This window comes from Gopherus evgoodei, chromosome 5 (assembly GCF_007399415.2).
Source record: "Gopherus evgoodei ecotype Sinaloan lineage chromosome 5, rGopEvg1_v1.p, whole genome shotgun sequence".
Taxonomy (NCBI): Eukaryota; Metazoa; Chordata; order Testudines; family Testudinidae; genus Gopherus; species Gopherus evgoodei.
Window position 1 is genome coordinate 131,508,413 of NC_044326.1, and position 23,439 is coordinate 131,531,851.

The 23,439-nt window shown below is 46.2% G+C and overlaps 1 protein-coding gene across 2 annotated transcripts in view; it reads left to right on the forward strand.

Annotated features, from left to right (window-relative positions):
• The first annotated feature begins 3,929 nt into the window (after nucleotides 1–3,929).
• MOB1B (MOB kinase activator 1B) overlaps nucleotides 3,930–23,439 on the forward strand; it is a 76,698-nt gene continuing 57,188 nt past the window's right edge. The window contains exon 1 of one of the 2 annotated variants that reach the window (XM_030563536.1): nucleotides 3,930–3,962. Coding sequence is in view for 1 of the 2 variants with exons in the window: in XM_030563534.1 (XP_030419394.1) it covers nucleotides 14,397–14,410 (14 nt within the window). In the remaining variant the exon portion in view is untranslated. Of the gene's footprint in view, nucleotides 3,963–14,336; nucleotides 14,411–23,439 lie in introns of those variants that run through there. The other variant, XM_030563534.1, reaches the window with a different exon arrangement.

Below are 23,439 nucleotides of genomic sequence, written 5' to 3' on the forward strand. Positions count from 1 at the left end.
GCCTGGTCGCCGTTCAGCTTAGTGCGCTTTGAAAGAGGGAGGCGGTGTTACCTAGTGGGTAGAGCCCTGGGCGAGACTCGGGACACCTGGATGTTGTCCCTGGCTAATCCACTGGCCTGCTGGGTGACCAAGGGTTTCACCTCCTGTGGCTTAGTTTTAACAATAACCATCTCCTTTGTAAAGCACATTGAACTCTACTTAAGAGAAAGGTAGTTATAATAGCTAATATATCCATCTTGCAGGTGAGTAAACTGAGGCATAGTGCACTTGGGTAGCTTTTCTAGGCTCACAGTGAGTCTAGTGGAGGTGGGAAAAGAACCCATGTCCCTGCCTTAATCATTTAACCATGTTGTCATCTCCCATTTAAATTATAGTTAGTTCCTATTTTCCCTTCTGAAACACTGCTTACTGTTTTGAAAAGCTTGGTCACTAAGGCAAAAGAAATTGTGCAACTAACAGGGTGAAGGCAGCAGGAAAAAGATTAATTGTGTCAAATTAATAAGGCCTGATCTACACTAGGAAATTAGCTCAGTATATAAATTTGTTAGTCTCTAAGGTGCCACAAGTACTCCTGTTCTTTTTGCGGATACAGACTAACATGGGTACTACTCTGAAATCGTACATTAATTTGAGGTGTCAAAAATCCACACTCCTGGCAATACAGTGAAACAGACCTCTGATGTAAACAGCAATAGGTCGACAGGAGAATTCGCCTCTTCTCAGGGAGGTAGAATTCCTGTGCTAACAGGAAGAGCCCTTTCATCAATGCAGGTAGTGTCTTGACTGAAATGTTGGAGCAGCATAGCTGCACCACTGTAGCATTTTATGTGTTACTCCTGAGAGCATTCGGCACAAAAAAAATATAAATTCTGCAAATAATGTTTTAAAATTCTGCAAATTTATTTGTCATATATATGCGGAGGCTCCACCATGCATTAGGGAGCACAGGCCACTGGTTGCACAGAGATGGGAGATCATTGTGCAGCTTCCCCACCCCAGGACATGGACTCAGTGGTGAGGCTGCACCAAAACTAATACAGCACAAGGACTGGGACTGCCACAGAACCATCCCAGGGCCCTGCCCCTCAGGTGCATCAGGTGTGGGCAGGGAGGGGCTTAGCCTAGGGGAATCCAGTTGTGGGTTGAGAGGGTTCTGTGTGGGGCAATCTGGGTGCAGGTGGCTCAGTGGGGGAATCGGGGGGGGGTGTCTAGGTGTAATGGTAACGGAACTCTGCAGAGGGGTCCAGATAAAGGTGGTTGGGGCTCAGCAGGGGAGGTCTGGTGGGGGATAGAGCTCAACAGGGGGGTCTGGGTGTGGGGAGGTCCAGGTGCAGAGGGAGTGGGGTTCAGTGGGGTGAGGATACAGGTGCAGCCGGTTGGGGCTTGGTAGGGTGGGGATCTGGGTATGGGTGGCTTGTTGGGGTGGTCCAGGTGCAGGGGTCCTGGGCTTGTGGGGGGGGTGAGGCTTGTCAGGAGGGTCTGGGTATGAGGGGGTCTGGATGCATGGGGGTTGGGTGGATGGGGGAGCAGCTCCCTGTACAGTGATCCATCCCCCTACAGCTGAGGAGCGATGGGTGCAGGAAGTGTGTGTGTGTGGGGAAGTTTACAGAGCTTCCTACAGCTGGGAGAAATCTGGGGATGGGTCTGACATAGTCCTGGATCCCATGCAACGGAAGAGGAAGTCCCATCCTCCCCAGCTTAGCCGGGTCTTCCCCAGTCTTGCCCCCTGCCCCACAGTGTTTTACTTCTCTGCCAGATGCCTTGTGCACCCAAAACATACTGCTGGGGAGGGTCGTTAGACGCTCTTGTGGCTTCCTTTTGCTTCCTCATCAAAAAGTCATTTTTCTGCAAGTAAGCAAAGAAATCTGCAGGGACATAAATTCTGCACATGTGCAGTGGCGCAGAATTCCCTCAGGAATAAAGTGTGAACAAGCCCTAAGATACATGTGTCCTGTTGGGTTGATAAATGGGTATCTCAGGACCAATTAGGGTTAAGATGTAAATGAAGGCTTGTTCAGTTATAACATTAAACTGTGAAGTGTAGTTCAGGATTTCATGTTGAGTTATTGTAGGCTTACTCCCATTGTAATAACCACCATTACAATCTTTTAAACTTTTTATTAAAAATAGACACCGAAGAAGAAGGATAAACAAAGTATTTGGAATGTAAAGCATTAATTTTTATTTTATTTTATTTTATTTATTTCTTATGCCCTCTCCCTTAAAGGAGTACATAGGGAAACCCACCATCGCTACACTTGAGAGTCTTTTACATGGTATTAATTGGTATTAAAGACAGTCCTAACTCCTTTTTTATTTTTAGTTTTTTTGGTCGGGTGGTGAGAGAAAAGGTTACTTTAGATGGCATAGAACTGCTGTTGTTGTTCCTTTAAGATGAGACAAGCATACAATAGGGGAAATAAAAGAATAATAGATATGCAGCTTCTGTTTCTGGTACTGAGTTTCACTTACATCCTCACTGTTGGAGTAATACAGGCCCAGCTCACTGTCTGATCAGCCACTCTGTGACTTGGGCATTGGGCTATTCAGGCTATTGCTGTTAGCTGGCCTTTCTGGTCACAGGCTCACAGCAGTGTTGAAAAGGTGGAGTTACCTTGGCCAAATAAGCAAATTCTTATCAGTCTGAGGCAAAAAGAAATAATGAAGAAAAGAAAAAAGGTAGGAAAGGAAAATGACACATGACGGAGGGTGTGACAGCAGGACCCTAAGGCTCACATGCAAGGTTGTCAGGATTTAGCCAAAGCTGGTGATGTTCTCTGGTTTTCCGTCTCTGACCTGCTCCGGTAGGGATTCTTTCAGAATTGGAACCGTGAAGACCCACCCTATTGTGGTGGATCCCAGGCTTCCAGAAGATGGTGAGGGTATTGGCAGCCATGATGGTGAAGCTCATGCCTTTCGGTCTCACATGCCACTTCTTCTATCTAGTGCAACCCCAGATAAACACTGTCAAAGAAGGGGAGGCAACCTCTCCCATTAAAATTAACCAATCAAAACATTTTGGTGATTTAAACTGTAAACCTTTCTCCCATTTCTAGAATCAGAATCTAGAATCAGCTTGTTATGCCAACACATGACTTTACCAGGAGCCTTGAAGGCCCCTTATCACCATTCTTTGAAAATAAACAGCCCATTTTGTACCAATCTATTTCTCTCCTAATTTTTGCTCATAAATATAAACAATTTTATGTAATAGGATGAGTTGGACTTTTGTTACCTTGGACAACAGTCCTCTCAAATGTATTGGATTTTGGACACAAGAAGTCACATATATGGATTTGCAAGGGGCTTCAGCCCAGCTTTTAAAGCTGAGCCTGTTGTTTTAATGTTCAAGTTTTTACATGTGCCAGACCTAGGTTTGCATTCATAATATGTATTTGAATATGCAGACCCAAGTTTTGCATATACAAAAAATTGAGTGCAGAACTTTGCGGGTACAATTTTAGAAGCTGCTTTTGACAGTTTGGCCTATAACATAAATCAGCTTCCAGGCCAGACAGCTTTTCTCTGCATAACCAAATCATTGATCCTCACTGACTGGCTGTGCTAGATAGATCTTATTTTCATATAGAGAATTGTCTTGAAGATTTCTCAACTGAGTAGGGCACAAAGAGGATTCCCTTCCACAATAGGTGTATGCACATCTCTTTCAACCCTCTTGCCTTCAACGTATCTGTTCCTACCCTGATGTGAAGAATATCTATGTGGGTAGTATCCCATTCCAGAACCCATCTTGCAGCTTTCAGAGTGTCTGCAAGAATACTTTTAGGAGGCAACAGTTTGTTGGCAAAACAGGCAGCCTATAAGCAATATATGACAATGATTCACGTGTATATTGCCTTAATGTAACACTGATCTCGTTCCAGGCATCACTGTGACTCCTGTAACAAAACATTTATATGTAAACCAGAATGTATTTATGAAGCAAAGACCCTACAGCTAGGGTAAGAAAAAGTTTCGTTACATATGTCAAATGCAGCTTGTATTTATTTATTCATCAGAAACCCCTGGTTAAAAGCTATCTGAAAAAGGAAAATGTTATATCTGAACTTCCCCATCAATATCATATTTGATTAAGGATTTAGAGGATTTATATTCTAGGAAGATAGCGTATTGTTCATTGTTAACTATGTTATTGGTAGCAAAGTTGTGTGTTAAAAATTACTTATACAAATCTCTTGTTTTCTGTAGCCTGAGATGCAGAAAGAAGAAAAGTCTTGAACCAGTTATGCATCAGAACAGGTGCTACTCTTCTTGTAGGATACTCTGTGTATCACTTTACCAAAGCACAATTGCTGCCTTCGGTATAGTCATAAGTGATTTGTTTTACTTTAAATGATTCAAGGAATAGGGTTTCCTTGAATTTTCTTAGGGAGACTATTCTATATTCTAATAGCCTAACCTGCAAACCCTGTACATATGTAGTATCATATTTTGTGCCTACTCTGGGCTGCATTGAATGATACTGCAAAACATCCATCATGAGACTCAGCTGCATGAGGGCATGCAAAGGAACTCCTATCACAAACACTGTGGAGATCTCTGGAGAAAGCTTCCTGCTTTATCTCAGAGATGCATATTGTTAGCATGTGAGGAAGTAGAGGCCACACACAGCATGGTACAGAAATCCATGGGATGTGTTGGAGGTAACAAATGACCATATTTATTATTCTAACTAATACCCAGCTGTAACTGGACATGCTCAGATTGAAGAAGTGTCCTACTTCTGGTTGGGGCTGAGGATATGTCCCATCACACAATCTTTTGTCATTCCTGTGGTAAAAATCACTTATTTATGCTTGCTTGTTTGTCAGGATTTGATTTAGTACACGAAATAACCTCTAGAGGTACTGACCATGGAGTCTGTCAGATATCCACTTGTAAATATTCAGTTATATTAATCAGTCATCTAGGTATCCATTCCCCTGGAGACAAATACCAAACATTAATCAGGAAAACAATACACCTGCTAAAAAAACATCTTGTAGTATACTGTAGATTTCATCCAAGATGTAGTGTACAATATTCCTAGAACCCTGGCATTAATGTACTGCCTTATATTAGTTGCAGAAGGAATGTTGTGATTAACTATACACCTTAAAAGTACGTGATTTATTATAATTTTTAAGCACCTTTTGTGCTACAAGCACCAAATGAATTAATGTGTTATCAGTGATAGAACCTGGAAACTTTCATTTGGAACCAAAGCGTTTTGTCAAGTTTTAGGGCCCTTTCAAAGTAATTTTTTATGCTTTGTGGTATAGTAGATGTGAGGCCGTTGCTATCAGGGACTGGACATGGGCACTCTGAGCTAGTAGTCAGAGCAGGAGACAGGAAATGGAACCAAGGGTCAGAACCAGTCAGAGACGAGGATCAGACCCAGGATCAAAGTCAGAGAGTTAAACCAAGGGTTGGACTCAGCAAAAAGGAGCAGGAACAGGGCAGGGCAGGACTGAAGTCGGGGACAAGGCTGGGAGTCAAGTAGTTGACAGCACACTATGTTGTAGCGGGAAACAAGGATCCATCTTGTTGCACAGATGATTTTCTGTCTTTTTCCAGCTTAAATAGTGTACCCGCTCCAGCTGGGCTGCAAAGCTCTTCCAATCAGGTTCCTGTGAGCAATACTTTTAGTGGAGCATAAGGCCCTCTTGTGTTGGTGTTGTGGATGTGGCGGTAGCCCAAGAACCCATTAGCGCTGGTGCTGGCCCTCTGTCTCCTCGTATCTGTTAGATTTAACATGTCTTTACTTGCTCAGCTGAGCAGTTCTATGCTTATGTAACATTGCAGTCTGCTGCTGATTCCGCATATCCCCGCTGTCTTGAATAAGCATCTCTACTGCCCTTAGGAATAGAAAAATGCTACAAGGCATAAAGAATACAGGTTATATAATCTCCCATGACAGTTACCAAAGTAAAGCGTCCTATAGTATACTGCAGTAAGACTTTGAAATTTAGCTTGCTACTAAAATACAACATTTTGCAGGCAGAAGAGTGCATTTGGGTGGGAGGGGAACGCAAATTATTCAGGTCAAAACCAGAATAGATCTGCATTTGCGTTTTTTCCCCCCAATATTTTTTGAGGCATAGGGCCTAATCTGTCCAGCCAACAAATGCAGAAATACCCTCTAGATACAGATTGTTAACAAATGTATTGAGGAAAATGCAATGTCATCTTAAATGGATTCTAATTACATCCCAATTCTCCGCAATAAACCATTTTTAAAAAATGTGTCTTGACTAGAGTATTAAAATATAATTATGGGTAGAGCAGGAGACACCAACCTGACATTCTGACTTAGTTTGGAACACAGAAAAAGCCGTTCAAATTTTAAATACATGAGTAAGCAGGAGACTTTCAAAGTTGTAAAGCGAATTATTGAAAAAAAAAACAACCTAGAACTTATCCTATGCAAATTTTAAAACTCTGTGTTAAGTTCTAACATCTTTTGGCAAAGTTTATCTTGCCTTACAGAAACCTTGAAGGTCTCCTGCCTTTCTTGTGTATTTCAATGCTAAGCTGAATTTTTTTGTTTGTCTCAAACTATGGCCCTGATCCTACAAGTTGTTCCACATGGACAGACTCTACAGCCACTGACGTGGAACTCAGGGATCCTGCAGCAGGCATCTGCTTGCACACAGCAACTTGTGAAATAAAGGAGTGAAATCCTGGGCCTTCTAAAGCCATAGGAGTTTTGCCATTGACTTCAAGAGGGCTAAGGTTTCACCAACAGCCAGTGTGTTTGGAGTGTGTTTTTTATTTTTGTTTAGACTAGAATACAAGCAGCAGCTGGGTGAGAGACCCACAAGAAAAGTAAGAGTCTCTTGCTTGGTCTAGGAGTTGTCTTGTAAGGTAGGGACACCCAAAGCACAGTCTAAACAGCCCAGAAATGTGGCCTGCAGCATTCTCCAGTACTTTGACTCTGATTTTATCAATTGCTGAGCACCTCTTGAGAGGTGCTGTGCACCCTGAATTCCATCCAGGGATGGCCCCTTACAATGGAATCATAGAATATCAGGGTTGGAAGGGACCTCAGGAGATCATCTAATCCAACCCCCTGCTCAAAGCAGGACCAATCCAATGGCCCCCTCTAGGATTGAACGCACCACCCTGGGTTTAGCAGGCCAATGCTCAAACCACTGAGCTATCCCGCCCCCCCCCATAAAAGAAAAGGGGGAAAAAAAAAACAGGCAATCCCCTAGAAAAGAAGTCAGTGAACCAACAGGGAGGGCAGCAGGGGTTACTGGGGCTCCTGCGAGAGGGCAGTATGGTGTGGGCCCGTTGGGTGGGGGGGACCGCAGCACACTCCTGCTTGCTCTCGCAACTGTGTTTCACCGTGCTGAGCCTTGCGTCTCCCTGGGTTTTCGGACCCCTGGGTGGTCTGCTGGAGCTGCTAAACCTCGCACGGCGGTGATCTCGGCCAGACAGCCCTACGCATGAAGGGCTGGGCACGCCCGGGCAGCCCCAAAGAGGGAAGTCCCAATTGGTCCCTGGATCCAGGTGCACGAAAAGGAAGAGGGTCCCATCCGCCTGAACACTGGATGCCCCCACGGTTGGGGTTCCTGGCCCATTAACACCTGCCTCGCCTCCCGACTATTCAATCAAAGTATAACTTGCAAGCAAAATATTACGATTATTTGCACTTATTTTTATTTCAAAATGTATCTCTAGCACTTTGCACACTGAACTCCTGTTAATGAGAGAAGAGATTACACCTCCACCTTGCTGTGGAAAAAAAGGTTGCTAGGGCAGGGGCTCAGGTAAGGGTAATGCTGGCAATTTCCAAGAAGTTTGAGTGCAACAGTTTGCACAAACTGGATTGGATTGTAACTGCCTTGATCTTTAATTAAGAGGTGTGGCCCTAACCGACTGAAGGGTTTAGCCTGGTTGGAAAGATTACATGCTAAACTAGGGTTGCTACTTGTCTTGATATTTTTAAAGCACTTGATTTCTTTCCTCAGAATTGTTGAGTGAATAGAGTAGAAATGTGAGAGCCAGCAATTGTGGGCTCTATTTCTGACAGTCACAGATTTCCTGTTTGTTGATGGGCAAATAAATAAACCTCCGCGTGCCACGCTTTCCGCATCTGTAAAATCGTGATAATGTTTTTGAGTTCCTTGAATGGAAAGTTCATAGTTTCATGATTATAAGGCCAAAAGGGACCATTGCGATCGTCTAGTATGTCCTCCAGTATAGGACATAGGAGTTCCCTTGATTAATTCCTAAACTAAAGCAAATCTTGGAACTAAAGCAAATCTTTCAGGGTGGAAGAAAAATGGTTCTATAGAAATGCAAAGTATTATGTTCCTTGCAAACCTAACTCATAGGATATTAATGGATTATTAAATTAATTTCTTTTGGTGAAGGCCGATAGGCTGCAGAATACATAATGTTATGTTGCATGTTTGTCCTGTGACATTTGTAAGTTAAAGCCATATATTTTCTCATATGGTAATGTTTCCTGCAGCTATAGTCTTAGCAGGGAGTGCTGCATCATTATATGAAACATACCTTAAAGAGGAGCCTGAACTTGGGGTACAAACAACAGAGGTAGGATAATTTCAGCGGTTTATCTGAACCACCTAAGGTAATGAATAGTACACACACAGGTTGGAAGTCCTGGGTATACAGTGTGGACTGGATTGAGTGGTGGAGGTTTGGGAGAAGGGGCTTTTGCGAGACCTTGCTCTTGGGGTGGCCTGAGTTGGGGTAAATTGGGCAGGATCTGCTGTTAGGAGGCATGCTGGTGTGTAAAGAGGCATTTGGCTTTAGTGAAGGCAAGGGATAATGACAAAATAGTATGGGAGGGGGCTTGGGTGTTTTGTGGGGCTGTTGGGAGAAGTGGGGAGAGGGAGACTTAGGGAATGTTGGGGGCTTTGGATAGATTTGCTATCTACTTAAATGTCTTTTTTTCACCAAAATATCTGAGTTGCATCACACTAATTAGTGGATTTTATCCTCACAGCACCCTCATGAAATAGGGAACTATTGTCTTTGCAGCAGATGAGAAACTAAGGCACAGAATTATTATGAGATTTACCCAAGGTCAGACATGTAATCTGTGAGTCAGTTGGGAAATGGACCCAGGTTTTCAGAGTCCCAGTCCAGTGCCTTGCCTTTGTCCACTAGACTAATTTTGTTACTGGGAGATGTTAGTGCAGAATGATGGGTGTTGGGAATGGGGTGTAGTGGGGGGGCCTTCAGTTTAGAGAAATGCTAATGGGGAGGTATCGAAGGTATATTATGAGGAAATACTGGTAGGGCTTTGGATGGGGCAAGCACTAATGAAGGTTTGAGGGAAGGTCTGAAATGCTGATAGGCTTGTTATGAGGGAAATGCTATTGGGGCTTTGGTGGAGACAGTTGTCCTGTTGCAGATAGATTCTTGGAGGTTAGGGAGGAGGCAATAGGGGGAGAGGTGGGAGGTATTTGGAGGAAGTGCTGGTAGAGGAGGTCCTTGATTGGGGAGAGGCTGTTGCAGGAGGTAGTGTTAGGTGAGTGAGGTACTAAAGGGAGGCAGTAGGAGGTTTTGGGGTGTGAAGTGCTGCAGAAATAGGGTATAGTGTTTGGATGGGAGAAAGTAGGGTGCTATGGGTGGTGTTTGGAGAGGGGGTGCAGGGGCTGCTGTGGGCAGTGTTTGAGGGGGGGGTTGGGGCAGGGTTAGTGCTGGGGGGCACTGGTATGTGGGCTTGGGGGAAGCAGTGGTAGGTGGTTTTGGTGGGCAGTGGGGGAGGCAGTGGGGTGCTGTGCGTGGTGTTTGGAGAGGGGGTGCAGTGTATAGGGGAGGCAGTGGTAGGTGCTTTTGGTGGGAAGTGGTAGGTGGTTTTTGAGGGCGGTGTTTGGGGAGAGGGTGTTGGGGCAGGGTTAGTGCTGGAATGGGGGGGACTGGTATGTGGTGTTGGGGGAGGCAGTGGTAGGTGGTTTGGTGGGCAGTAGGGAATCAGTGGTAGGTGGTTTTGGGGAGGGGATGGGGCAGGGTTAGTGCTGTGAGGAGGGCACTCGTATGTGGGGTTGAGGGAGGCAGGTAGTGGTTTTAGGGGGTGGCAGGGATGCTGGGGGTGGTGTTTGGGGAGGGGGGGTTGGGGCAGGGTTAGTGCCGGGGGAGGCACTGGTATGTGGAGTTCTGGGAAGCAGTGGTAGGTGGTTTGGTGAGCAGTGGGGGAGGCAATGGGGTGCTGTGGGAGATGTTTGGAGAGGGGGTGCAGTGTATTGGGGAGGCAGTGGTAGGTGGTTTTTGGGGGTGGCAGGGATGCTGGAGGGGGTGTTTGGGGGGGGTGTTGGGGCAAGGTTAGTGCCGGTGGGGGGGTACTAGTATGTGTGGTTGGGGGAAGCGGTGGTAGGTGGTTTTGGGATGGCAGGGATGCTGGGGGTGGTGTTTGGGGAAAGGGTGTTGGGATAAGGTTAGTGCTGGGGGGAGGCACTGGTATGTGGGTTGGGGGAAGCAGTGCTAGGTGGTTTTGGGGGTGGCAGGGATGCTGGGGGTGTGTGTTTGGGGAGCGGGTGTTGGGGCGGGATAGTGCCGGAGGGGGGGGGCACTGGTATGTGGGGTTAGGGAGGCAGTGGTAGGTGGTTTTGGTGGGCAGTGGGGGAATCAGTGGTAGGTGGTTTTGGGGAGGGGTGTTGGGGCAGGGTTAGTGCCGGGGGGAGGCAGTGGTAGGTGTTTTTTTGGGGGTGGCAGGGATGCTGGAGGTGGTGTTTGGGGAGGGGGTGTTGGGCAGGGTTAGTGCTGTGAGAGGGGCACTGGTATGGGGTTGGGGGAGGCAGTGGTAGGTGGTTTTGGGGGGGGCAGGGATGCTGGGGCGGGTGTTTTGGGAGGGAGTGTTGGGGCAAGGTTAGTGCCAGGGGGAGGCACTGGTATGTGGGGGTTGGGGGAGCAGTGGTAGGTGGTTTTTGGGGGTGGCAGGGATGCTGGGGGCGGTGTTTGGGGAGGGAGTGTTGGGGCAAGGTTAGTGCCAGGGGGAGGCACTGTATGTGGGGGTTAGGGGAGGCAGTGGTAGGTGGTTTGTTTTGGGGGGCAGTAGGTGGTTTTTGGGGTGGCAGGGATGCTGGGGGTGGTGTCTGGGGAGGGAGTGTTGGGCAGGGTTAGTGCCAGGGGGCACTGGTATGTGAGGGTTAGGGGAGGCAGTGGTAGTAGTTTTGGGGGGGCAGGGTAGGTGGTTTTTTGGGGGTGGCAGGGATGCTGGGGATGGTGTCTGGGGAGGGAGTGTTGGGGCAGGGTTAGTGCCAGGGGGAGCACTGGTATGTGAGGGTTAGGGGAGGCAGTGGTAGGTAGTTTTGGGGGGCAGTGGTAGGTGGTTTTTGGGGGTGGCGGATGCTGGGGGTGGTGTTTGGGGAGGGAGTGTTGGGGCAGGTTAGTGCCAGGGGAGGCACTGGTATGTGGGGGTTAGGGAGGCAGTGGTAGGTAGTTTTGGGGGGCAGGGGTAGGTGGTTTTTGGGGTGGCAGGGATGCTGGGGGTGGTGTTTGGGGAGGGAGTGTTGGGGCAGGTTAGTGCCAGGGGAGGCACTGGATGTGGGGGTTAGGGGAGGCAGTGGTAGGTAGTTTTGGGGGGCAGGGGTAGGTGGTTTTTGGGGGTGGCAGGGATACTGGGGTGGTGTTTGGGGAGGAGTGTTGGGGCAGGGTTAGTGCCAGGGGGAGGCACTGGTATGTGGGGTTGGGGAGGCAGTGGTAGGTGGTTTTTGGGGGGTGGCAGGGATGCTGGGGGCGGTTTTGGGGAGGGTGTGTTGGGGCAAGGTTAGTGCCAGGGGGAGGCACTGGTATGTGGGGGTTAGGGGAGGCAGTGGTAGGTAGTTTTGGGGGGCAGTGGTAGGTGGGTTTTTGGGGGTGGCAGGATGCTGGGGGTGGTGTCTGGGAGGGAGTGTTGGGGCAGGGTTAGTGCCAGGGGGAGCACTGGTATGTGAGGGTTAGGGGAGGCAGTGGTAAGTAGTTTTGGGGGCAGTGGTAGGTGGTTTTTGGGGGGTGGCAGGGATGCTGGGGATGGTGTCTGGGGAGGGAGTGTTGGGGCAGGGTTAGTGCCAGGGGGAGCACTGGTATGTGAGGGTTAGGGGAGGCAGTGGTAGGTAGTTTTGGGGGGCAGTGGTAGGTGGTTTTTGGGGGTGGCAGGGATGCTGGGGGTGGTGTTTGGGGAGGGAGTGTTGGGGCAGGTTAGTGCCAGGGGGAGGCACTGGTATGTGGGGGTTAGGGGAGGCAGTGGTAGGTAGTTTTGGGGGGCAGGGGTAGGTGGTTTTGGGGGTGGCAGGGATGCTGGGGGTGGTGTTGGGGAGGGAGTGGGGCAGGTTAGTGCCAGGGGGAGGCATGGTATGTGGGGGTTAGGGGAGGCAGTGGTAGGTAGTTTTGGGGGGCAGGGGTAGGTGGTTTTTGGGGGTGGCAGGGATGCTGGGGGTGGTGTTTGGGGAGGGAGTGTTGGGGCAGGTTAGTGCCAGGGGGAGGCACTGGTATGTGGGGGTTAGGGGAGGCAGTGGTAGGTAGTTTTGGGGCAGGGGGTAGGGGTTTTTGGGGGTGGCAGGATACTGGGGGTGGTGTTTGGGGAGGGAGTGTTGGGGCAGGGTTAGTGCCAGGGGGGGCACGGGTATGTGGGGGTGAGGGGAGGCAGTGGTAGGTAGTTTTGGGGGGCAGGGTAGTGGTTTTGGGGGGTGGCAGGGATGGGGGTGGTGTTTGGGGAGGGAGTGTTGGGGCAGGTTAGTGCCAGGGGGAGGCACTGGTATGTGGGGGTTGGGGGAGGCAGTGGTAGGTGGTTTTTGGGGGGTGGCAGGGATGCTGGGGGCGGTGTGTTGGGGAGGGAGTGTTGGGGCAAGGTTAGTGCCAGGGGAGGCACTGGTATGTGGGGTTAGGGGAGGCAGTGGTAGGTAGTTTTGGGGGGCAGTGGTAGGTGGTTTTTGGGGGTGGCAGGGATGGGGGGTGGTGTCTGGGGAGGGAGTGTTGGGGCAGGGTTAGTGCCAGGGGAGCACTGGTATGTGAGGGTTAGGGGAGGCAGTGGTAAGTAGTTTTTGGGGGCAGTGGTAGGGTTTTTGGGGGTGGCAGGGTGATGGGGATGGTGTCTGGGGAGGGAGGTTGGGGCAGGGTTAGTGCCAGGGGGAGCACTGGTATGTGAGGGTTAGGGGAGGCAGTGGTAGGTAGTTTTGGGGGGCAGTGGTAGGTGGTTTTTGGGGGTGCAGGGATGCTGGGGGGTGGTGTTTGGGAGGGAGTGTTGGGGCAGGTTAGTGCCAGGGGGAGGCACTGGTATGTGGGGTTAGGGGAGGCAGTGGTAGGTAGTTTGGGGGGCAGGGGTAGGTGGTTTTTGGGGGTGGCAGGGATGCTGGGTGGTGGTGTTTGGGGAGGGAGTGTTGGGGCAGGTTAGTGCCAGGGGGAGGCACTGGTATGTGGGGGTTAGGGGAGGCAGTGGTAGGTAGTGTTGGGGGGCAGGGGTAGGGGTTTTGGGGTGGCAGGGATGCTGGGGGTGGTGTTTGGGGAGGGAGTGTTGGGGCAGGTTAGTGCCAGGGGGAGGCACTGGTATGTGGGGGTTAGGGGAGGCAGTGGTAGGTAGTTTTGGGGGGCAGGGGTAGGTGGTTTTTGGGGTGGCAGGGATACTGGGGGTGGTGTTTGGGGAGGGAGTGTTGGGGCAGGGTTAGTGCCAGGGGGAGGCACTGGTATGTGGGGGTTAGGGGAGGCAGTGGTAGGTAGTTTTGGGGGGCAGTGGTAGGTGGTTTTTGGGGGTGGCAGGGATGCTGGGGTGGTGTCTGGGGAGGGAGTGTTGGGGCAGGGTTAGTGCCAGGGGGAGGCACTGGTATGTGGGGGTTAGGGGAGGCAGTGGTAGGTAGTTTTGGGGGGCAGTGGTAGGTGGTTTTTGGGGGTGGCAGGATGCTGGGGGTGGTGTTTGGGGAGGGAGTGTTGGGGCAGGGTTAGTGCCAGGGGGAGGCACTGGTATGTGAGGGTTAGGGGAGGCAGTGGTAGGTAGTTTTGGGGGCAGTGGTAGGTGGTTTTTGGGGGTGGCAGGAATGCTGGGGTGGTGTTTGGGGAGGGAGGTTGGGGCAGGTTAGTGCCAGGGGGAGGCACTGGTATGTGGGGTTAGGGGAGGCAGTGGTTGGTAGTTTTGGGGGGCAGTGGTAGGTGGTTTTTGGGGGTGGAGGGATGCTGGGGTGGTGTTTGGGGCAGTGGTGGAGGATGGGGGCGGCTGGGGTCAATGTCACGGTGTGAGGTGGCGCTGGGGAGGCCTGAAGCAGCGGGGATGGAGGAGCCAAGGGCGCTGCCGAGGGAACGGGCTGCGGGGATCCCGGCCCCGCACGGCCGAGGGAGGCCCCGGCTCTCCGCGCCCCGCCCCGCGCTCTCCCCCGCCCCTCTGCGCCGGCCGCTGCCGCTGGGAGCCGAGAGCGGAGCCACTTTGTGCGCCCGCTGCCGCCGCCTGCGCCATGAGCTTCTTGTTGTGAGTAGCCGGGCTCGTGCTGCCCCCGGTCCCCGCCGGGCCTGGGGTCGGGACCCTCCCCCGCGCCCCGTCTCTGCTGCTTTGCCCTGCAGCCCCCGCTCCTTCCTTCCTTCCTTCTTCCCTGTGTCCCAGGCGGGCGGGGCTCGTGCACAGCGGGGTACCGGCCCCGGGCTCGTGCTTTAGGAAGCAGCTCAGAGGCTCCGCACCGCCACCATGAGCGGGTCCCTCTCGCAGCCCAGCTCGCTCCCTTCGCCCGGCTCTTTGCTCCCCTTCCCCTCCCCGCGCCCCTCAGCTGTGCCCGGCCGACGAGCGCAGCGGGTCGAGGAGGCACAGAACAACCGCCCCTGCCACCAGCAGCCAGGGGTTTCTGTGTGGGTTTGGCTGAGGCCAGCAGTGATACAGCCCTTGCTGGAGAGACATGGACATCTTGGACAATAACACTGAGAAATCCCCATCCTCCTCTCTGTCCTGGCCCTGACCCAGCCGTACAAGGGTGTGACATGTATCTTAACATCCACCCTAGTGTTTGGGGCAGTGGGGAGGAGTGGTCTTGTGAGTCCTGGTTTTACATTTTTTTAAAAAGGGTAGATTTCTAAAATTAGAAGTTCATGATTACCTAGGACTGGGATCACCAGACAGCCTTGTCAGTATCTCTCGGGCATGTAGAGGGCACAGTTTGTTTTCACAGAGGGAAACATGTTGGCGTATTTCATTCCTAGAGCCTGTAAAATAAATAAATAAATGAAGGGAGGAGGGGGAGGTTTAAAGAAAAAAAATGCAGGAAAAAATCACTGCACTCCATTAATAAAGAGAAGTGAGACTTTCTCAAATGTTACTCTGCAGAGACTATTCTCAAATTGCTGCACTGGTAATATTTGGTACAGAGAGAGGCCAATGTTCCTTTAAAAAAAAAATCTGTAGAGAGAAACACTATGTAGGTACTAAGTTAGACTTTTTTCTTTTCAAACTAAAAAAAATATGAAGCAAAACCTTTTAATGTAAGGTATTTTGGCTGATGTGTTAATGTAAACATTAGGAATTAAAAAACAACAAAGAGTCCTGTGGCACCTTATATACTAACAAATGTATTGGAGCATAAGCTTTCGTGGGTGAATAACCACTTCATCAGACGCATGTAATTAAAAGTTAATTTAGGATTCAGATACTCCTTGTGGAAATGACTACCTTTCATCTGCTGTAAATATAGCAAGCCAGGTAGGTAAGAAGATGCTGACTAGATGGATGATAATGAGAAGGCAATTGTTTACTGCAAGGATACAAGATCCTATAGAATTAGTGAAATCAGACACATGCAATACCTATGTTCTTGCTATTCGCTTCATAGACTAGAGTGGAACTAAATTATCCTTGTTTCTCCCTTGGGAATGGAAAGAAGGTACTTAAGACAATTAATGTAAACCAGTTCAGTGACCTATTAATTAAACTGAGATGCGCTCCAAAGAAGGAAGGGGTGGAATTACACAGCTGAAAAAGATACCATTTAATAGTTAAACTTCATTTAGGCCCAATTTACAAAATCTATTGGTGCTTAAAATTAAGCACATACATAAGTCTTCCCTGGACCAGTGGCCTTGTATATGAAAGTTGGTGAAGGCTTATACTGAACTGTTAAATGCCATATGATTGGCCTAATTCTAAAGAACATGGGAGGAGATGCTTTCTTCTTGGGAACTGGAGTAGTAGTGACTCTCTCATCATGGAGAGACACTATTCTCTCTGTCATTAAGATTGATACTAGCTTTCTTTTATAAATCTAGTCATTACATTGGTTAAGTTTGCCAAAACCAACCCAATTCACCTGAAATTGCAGATGCAGTATCTTAGTCAAGGCTAGAATTGGTAGATACCTACCAGCTGAATGACCAAACTTACTAGTCAGTGGTAGATATAAAAGATTATTGGGTGGCCTTGGCACTGTCCTCATTAGAAGCTTACCTGTGCCCCTCCTCCACCATCCCAAGCTGCTGGGAAAGAGCGAGAGGGTGACACCAGAATCTCCTTGGATTCTGGTGTGTGTCTGTGAGTGGGGGGTTAGTTTCATAATCCATGGCCTCTGGCCAACTGGTGTCAGTAAAATGTGAAGCTCCACCTTTGGCTGCTGAAAGACAAAGATACACTTCTATCTCTCCTTTTCTAGAGCCTCCTGGCTTCTGGAATGGGGTGAAGCAGGTCTCTGCTATACCATTTCCCCCTAGCCTCCATTGGTCAGGGTCAACTTCTTGTATGAATAACTTCAGTGACTGTTTCTGTTGCTGCTCAGCAAAGCTAGGAAAGCGGCAAAGGTACTGGAGCTGTCTGCAGACTGTGGGGACAGCACTGCCTTTGCTTATAACTGAAAGAGTTTCTTTCAAATCTTAAGGTCTATAAACTTAAAAGTTTTTTTAAAGTTTAAATTCAGCAGAAATGTATGTCTGTTCTCTTCCCCACCTAGCTCACTTCCTACTGGCAAGTAGATATCTCAAGCATTTTAGATACACCTGTACCTCGATGTACGCTGGGTGCCAAAGAATCTTACTGCGTTATAGATGAAACCACGTATCAAACTTGCTTTGATCCACTGGCGTGTGCAGCCCCCGCACCCAGTACTGCTTTACCATGTTCTGTCGGGTCACGTTACAACGCGGTAAAGGGTATTTCAAGCATTTTCCTAAAAAGGTTAGTTATGTCTCCTCAATTCCCCCTCACCCCTCAGAATTATTTTATTATTCTGGTTACACCCATCAAAAACAAAATCTTATATAACACATGAATGTGTTTACATATTCAATATCTCACTCACTTTTTAGGCTGCAAAATAAACACACATTTTTAGACATAGCTTCAGGAGAAGGCTTAATAGCTGCTGCAGGTAACAAAGTCTTTTTCCCTCCTTCCCCCCCTTTCTCCAGTCCAATCATACAGTGCTCTTTTTATTTTCCAACTGGGTACACATTTTTATATTTATCTGGTGCAGTTTTATTATGAAGTTTTTATAAAGATGCTTCTGTTAGGTGTACCATACGGTGATGTGCCAATCCTGTACAAGTGCAGGTTGTATCTTCAGTAAATGCTGTAATTCTCCAATTTGCCACTGAAGCACAAGATAAAATCCCACGTTCTCTTTGTCAACTGGGCTTCCAAATAACACAGCATCCGATGAAGTGGGTATTCACCCACGAAAGCTCATGCTCCAAAACGTCTGTTAGTCTATAAGGTGCCACAGGATTCTTTGCTGCTTTCACAGCAGTTATGTTCATATGGGATCCAATCATGATGAGCACCTCCTGTAATGTGGAGAATATTCTCCGTGTCCATTTCTCAGACCCATGATTATTCCTTTATTTTGATAGGGTCAGTGAGTGGTCAGCATGGAGTAAATTTGCCTCATTCTTACCTAGCTATGTAGGAAGAATTCAAGGTGACATTTTCAACTTGAAAATAGTTTTTTTTTTAAATAAAAGTGTACCTATTTTATCAAAATAATATCTAATTTATCATTGAGAGAAGTTAATGAATTTTAAAGAAGTTTTATTTACTGCCTTGTATTTGACAGCAGTGTTGCATGTTGTCACTTTCACGTTTTCTCAGTATAATCAGTATTTCCCATGTTGAAAAGATCCTTGTAAACATCTGTAGGGGAGCAAAAGAGAGCTACAGAATGTACTCTTTAACAGGTCATGCTATCAAAAGCTGGGTAAAAAATAAAGTTTGACAGATTCCTTTCAAAAAGAAGTTACAGCAGAGTTTCAGAAATGATACTCTGCAACTCCAAGGAAGAAATTAAAGATAGTTCTGTAGGCGTACCATCTGGCAACTTGCTACTGCTATCCTGAATTACTAAAACTGCCTTAGCAAAAAAGCTAAATAAAAATGATTTTTAATAAAATCCCTGACATAATTCAGGATCCTAGAGTATTTATTATCTAACAATTGTGTACCCTTAAGATTATGTAACCCCCCATCCATAAGGCCAATATACAGTTTCATATTTTTTATTAAAATGAGTAGTCAGAATTGACAAGTGCAGATTTCTGGTGAAAAAGAGTTGTAGGAAACAATTTCAGGGAGTGAAGAGGGATAAGCTTATAATTGTTGGGATGTATGCATTATTTATTGGTAACATTTCTGTGAGCAATCTCCCAATAAATATCAGTGTGAATGTGACCTGTAAACAAAGGGAAAAAATGTGTTTCTGATGATATTGTTTTTTGTTTCTTCATGATGTATAAATAAGACCTGACTTTTTTGTTTTTAAATCTACTAAATTCAGGCTTCCTTTATAGATATGGAGGCCAAAAAGGGAATGTGTCTACTCTTCTCCCACCTTCCTTCCTTCAATTCTTGTATGTCCACTTCAAAATCAGAACTATAAAAATCATAAACACATTTCATTGCAGATAAATTACAGAATACATATACTTTAGACTGACAAGTACTGTCTTTTGTGCCTCCTCTAGCCCACTCAATGTTCTTGAAGAACTGTCTGGCTATTCTCTTCTTTTCTCAGCTTTGCCAGAAGTCAAGCCAGTCTATTGTTCTTCTCCCTAATAATCTCTCTCTCTCTTTTCTCCTCCCACTTTAGTGTCCTCGTTGCTGCAATTAGGGTGACCAGATGTCCCAATTTATAGAGACAGTCCCGATCTTTGGGTCTTTTCCTTTTATAGGCTCCTATTACCCCCTAGCCTTTGTCCCGATTTTTCACATTTGCTGTCTGGTCACCCTAGCTGTAATGGGGGAAGAATTTCCACTACTTTATCTGTCCTTAACCTCTATTGCTGAGGAATCCTTCCCAGTGATGCTTCTTGTAAGATTCCTAAGGTACTGCAGAATGAAACTGATCTGATTCTGGTCAGTTACATGGGCGCTCATAGGATTCCCAATAAACAGTTGTGAAAACCCACCATCTGTCAGTTTGCACTCTGCTACAGTTGGGAGCCCTCAGAGCTACAGTAAAGGCATTGGAACTCACTGTGTGCAGACTCTGAAGGACACCTGTGTTGATTACATTCTGTTTGTTTGGAAGGTTTTCTTTGCAACTAGAAGGTGCTAAAAACTTCCTTTTTTAAAAAAACTGAAACTCATGAGAGTTTAGGTTTTGCTGAAGCTAATGAAACTTAGCTGGGAAAGCATCTTACTCACTGTCATGGTATAATTCCCCACTCTGAACCTTAGCGTCCAAAAGATGGGGTACCAGCATGAATTCCTCTAAGCTTAATTACCAGCTTAGAACCTGTAGCGCTGCCACCAACCAGGAATTCCAGTGCCTGGTACACTCTGGTCCCCCCAAAACCTTGCCCGTGGACCCCCAAGACCCAGTCCCTCTGGATCTTAACACAAGGAAAGTAAACCCTTTCCCTCACCGTTGCCTCTCCCAGGCTTCCCCTCCCTGGGTTATCCTGGAAGATCACTGTGATTCAAACTCCTTGAATCTTAACACAGAGAGGAAAATTCACCTTTCCCCCTCCTTCTCTGTCCCCCTCCCAGACTCTCCCTAAGAGAGAAAGTAATCCTAACACAGAGAGAAATTAACGTTTCTCTCCCCCTTCCCTCCTTTCTCCCCACCAATTCCCTGGTGGACCCAGACCCCGTCCCCTGGGGTCTCACACCAGAATAAAAAAACAATCAGGTTCTTAAACAAGAAACTTTTAATTAAAGAAGGAAAAAACAGTAAAAATTATCTTTGTAAATTTAAAATGGAATAGGTACAGGGTCTTTCAGCTATAGACACTGGGAATACCCTCCCAGCCTAAGTATACAAGTACAAATTAAAATCTTTTCAGCAAAATACCAATTAGAACTCCTTTCAGCCAAATACACACTTGAACTCCTTCCAACCAATACACATTTGCAAATAAAGAAAACAACCATAAGCCTAACTCGCTTTATTTACCTAATACTCACTATTCTGAGCACATAAGAGCCTGTATCAGAGAGATTGGAGAGAAACCTGGTTGCACGTCTGGTTCCTCTGAGCCCGAGTGAACAACAACCAAATCTAACAGCACACACAAAAACTTCCCTCCCTCAAGATTTGAAAGTATCCTGTCCCTGATTGGTCCTCTGGTCAGGTGACAGCCTGGCTCACTGATCTTGTTAACCCTTTACAGGCAAAAGAAGTATGAAGTACTTCTTTTCCATTAACTCTTAACTCTTAACTATCCGTTTATGACGCTCACCATATGCAAGGGAAATTTCCAAGCTCTGGTGGCAGCAGTGCCAGGTCTCAAGTAAACCTTACTTACTGTGAAAGTAAAATGTCACAACTGGTTCCATATACCACAGCCTCATCCAAAGAGTCTTGATAATAACCCTCTTGAGGCTATGGTATCTGGAACCAGTTTGTGACACTTAGTTTCACAATAAGGATTTTTAGTAATTTAAAGATAATTGGATATGTGTTTTACCAAAAATCTGTTTAAACATATGTAAACAAAGTATTTTCAAATGCTGTAGCTAAAATTCTGAGTACTTCTCTTCAGCTCCTATTTTCAAAGGGTCAGGGTCCAAGGATTTGCTCCATGCTGGCAGCTCCGGTCTTTCACTTTGTATTCCTTTGTGATTCCTTCTTTGAAAGCTGTTGGAAACCCTAATGCTGAACACAGTACTAAAACCTAAATGAAAATCCCCATTTTCCTAGTTGACCCATCTTTAATATAATTTATTTTGCAATATCAGACTGTCTTGACAATGTCTTTTAAATGCTTGTTGCTATATTTTTCCCTTTTATAATCCCTTGGGAACTCAGAATAGTTCTAGAAAACTTTTCTTCTGTATTACACATACACTGCCTTATCATAGGGTTGCTCCCAAGCCCTGGGCTACTGGGACAGACTTTCTCCTTCATCAGTGCTACTACCCCTACCCTATTCATTGAACCAAAATAAGATCTGAAATAACCTCTTGATGTGGTGAACCCCATATGCTCTTACAAAGAATTGTAGGGTCTCCCCCTTTCCCCCCAAATAGATTTGTGCCTACCTTGCTTGAGCTCTTGCTCCTTCTCCCTCAGATTATTGTTGGTGGGCTGTGGAGCCAAAGCTGTGTGATACGCTCATTTGAGCTCCCAGCTGCAAGATAAAATAGTACTACTCTGGGATTGGTAGAATTATGGGGATGACTTTACAGCTCCATGATATTAGTGATGTTGCAATGAATTTTAAAGTCCAGAGATCACATCTGAAAAACTTCTGCACATAAAATTTAATTTTCTGAAATACATAAATGAAAGACTGAATGGATGCTGCTGTTGGCCTTTGTTTTTTATTTATGCTAGTGGATAAAGAAGAATTAGTTTAAAAAAACAAAAAGACATTGACAAAGAAATGCATAGTTCATTGTGGACACTTCTTATATGTTCACCACCACAATTTTAACTGCCGCATCTTAATTACTTCCTAAATATGTGCTTTTATGCAAAAATTGTTCCATATTTATAATTTCCCCTTGATGTTTATTTTTCTGAGCCTATACTACTAGCTATTATGGTTGTAAAATGAAAATAAGAACAGAACCCTGACCACTTTCAAAGGCAAAATTTCTGTGTGCAACGTTGTTTATTTTGATCCTGTAATAATATTTCTTTTGAAAGGATATTTTAAGCATTTTTCATAAGACTGTACTGAGTCCTTGAACTCAGAACTGTACCATTCTACAGGAGGTTGCGGTAACAAGACACCAGAGGCACAGGTTTTTGTCCCCTGTTTGCAAAGAGATGAAGATAGGTATTGGAAGTGATTGTATATTAACTGTTGTTGCAAATGTTACTTTTTAAAAGCTTCATAAACATGGTGATATTCTGGTACATTGATAAAAATCAGATATGTTCATGAAACTGCTTGCCTATATTAGCAAATCTTGACAATTCCATTACATGTTTAGACCTTCTCCTTATCTTCCTTTGGCACTAGACTATTGTTTCCGTTAGTACTTAACTTGCAACCTCAGTGCTCAACTTTTACTCTAAAGTAAATAATAAATTTAAATTTAACTAGGAAAATAAAATCTCTCTTGATTTTATTTTACAAAGGAAAAACTGGAAGGGCTATTTTTAATTAATTTGGTCTATCTTAGCTCTGCAGTAGTATACAATAGGAAACACTGTGGTACTGGAGATATTAAGAGGACTCTTACCAGCAAATAAAATAAACTGCAACATATGCCTTGGCATGTCTTATTGCTTAATTAACCAAAACGTTCCTACTAAATCTGGGAACAGTGAGCTTGCTGAAAAAATGAGATGTAACTGTATGAGAAACTTTACTGTCAGAGGATTAGAGCAAGGAAGGTCATCAGTCCATATTGACTCAGTTGTTGCAGAATCCCTTTTGGGAAATGAGTGAATATTCCTTTGCCACATCCTACAGACCATCTTTTATTTTCTTCCCATTACATTTAAATTGAGTGGGATTGCATGAATCCAATATTTAGCTTTGCCTTCTCATGGGTTTTTTTTACATAGCCATCTAGAAGCATCTGTAGAATCATCATTTGGCTTGATATTGCCTACTCTGTACCTGATTTTGCTTTTGTGGCAATAACACATAACTGGCAAGTGTTGCTCTAGATCAGTGGCTCTTAACCTGGAGTTCATGCATCCCCTGGGGTTTCAAGCTGCCCTTTCTGGGGGTGTGAGACATGCCAGAATTTTTTAGAAGGTAATCGTCAAAAACACAAATTAAGCACGGGCACGTAAGTACAACTACTTTGTTTACTCAAACTTATGTATTTATTAACATTATACATTTTTTAACAATTACTGTAATATACTATCAAACTCTGTCTTTTGTTCCGTAGTTGTGATATATGTAGGGTTAAAGAACTGGCCTACTTCAGCCGATTTTTGACAAGGGGTATGAGGACATATTTTGAGAACCAAATGGGTGCAGGCTGCAGTAAAGGTTAAGAACCACTGCTCTAGATCATCTGTTTCATAACACTGCTAGCGCCTTTGGAGGAGGACTACTAGAATGCATTTGTATCATCATGCTGAGTATTATCCTCTGCTCTGGGGAACATATAAGTCAGCAGAG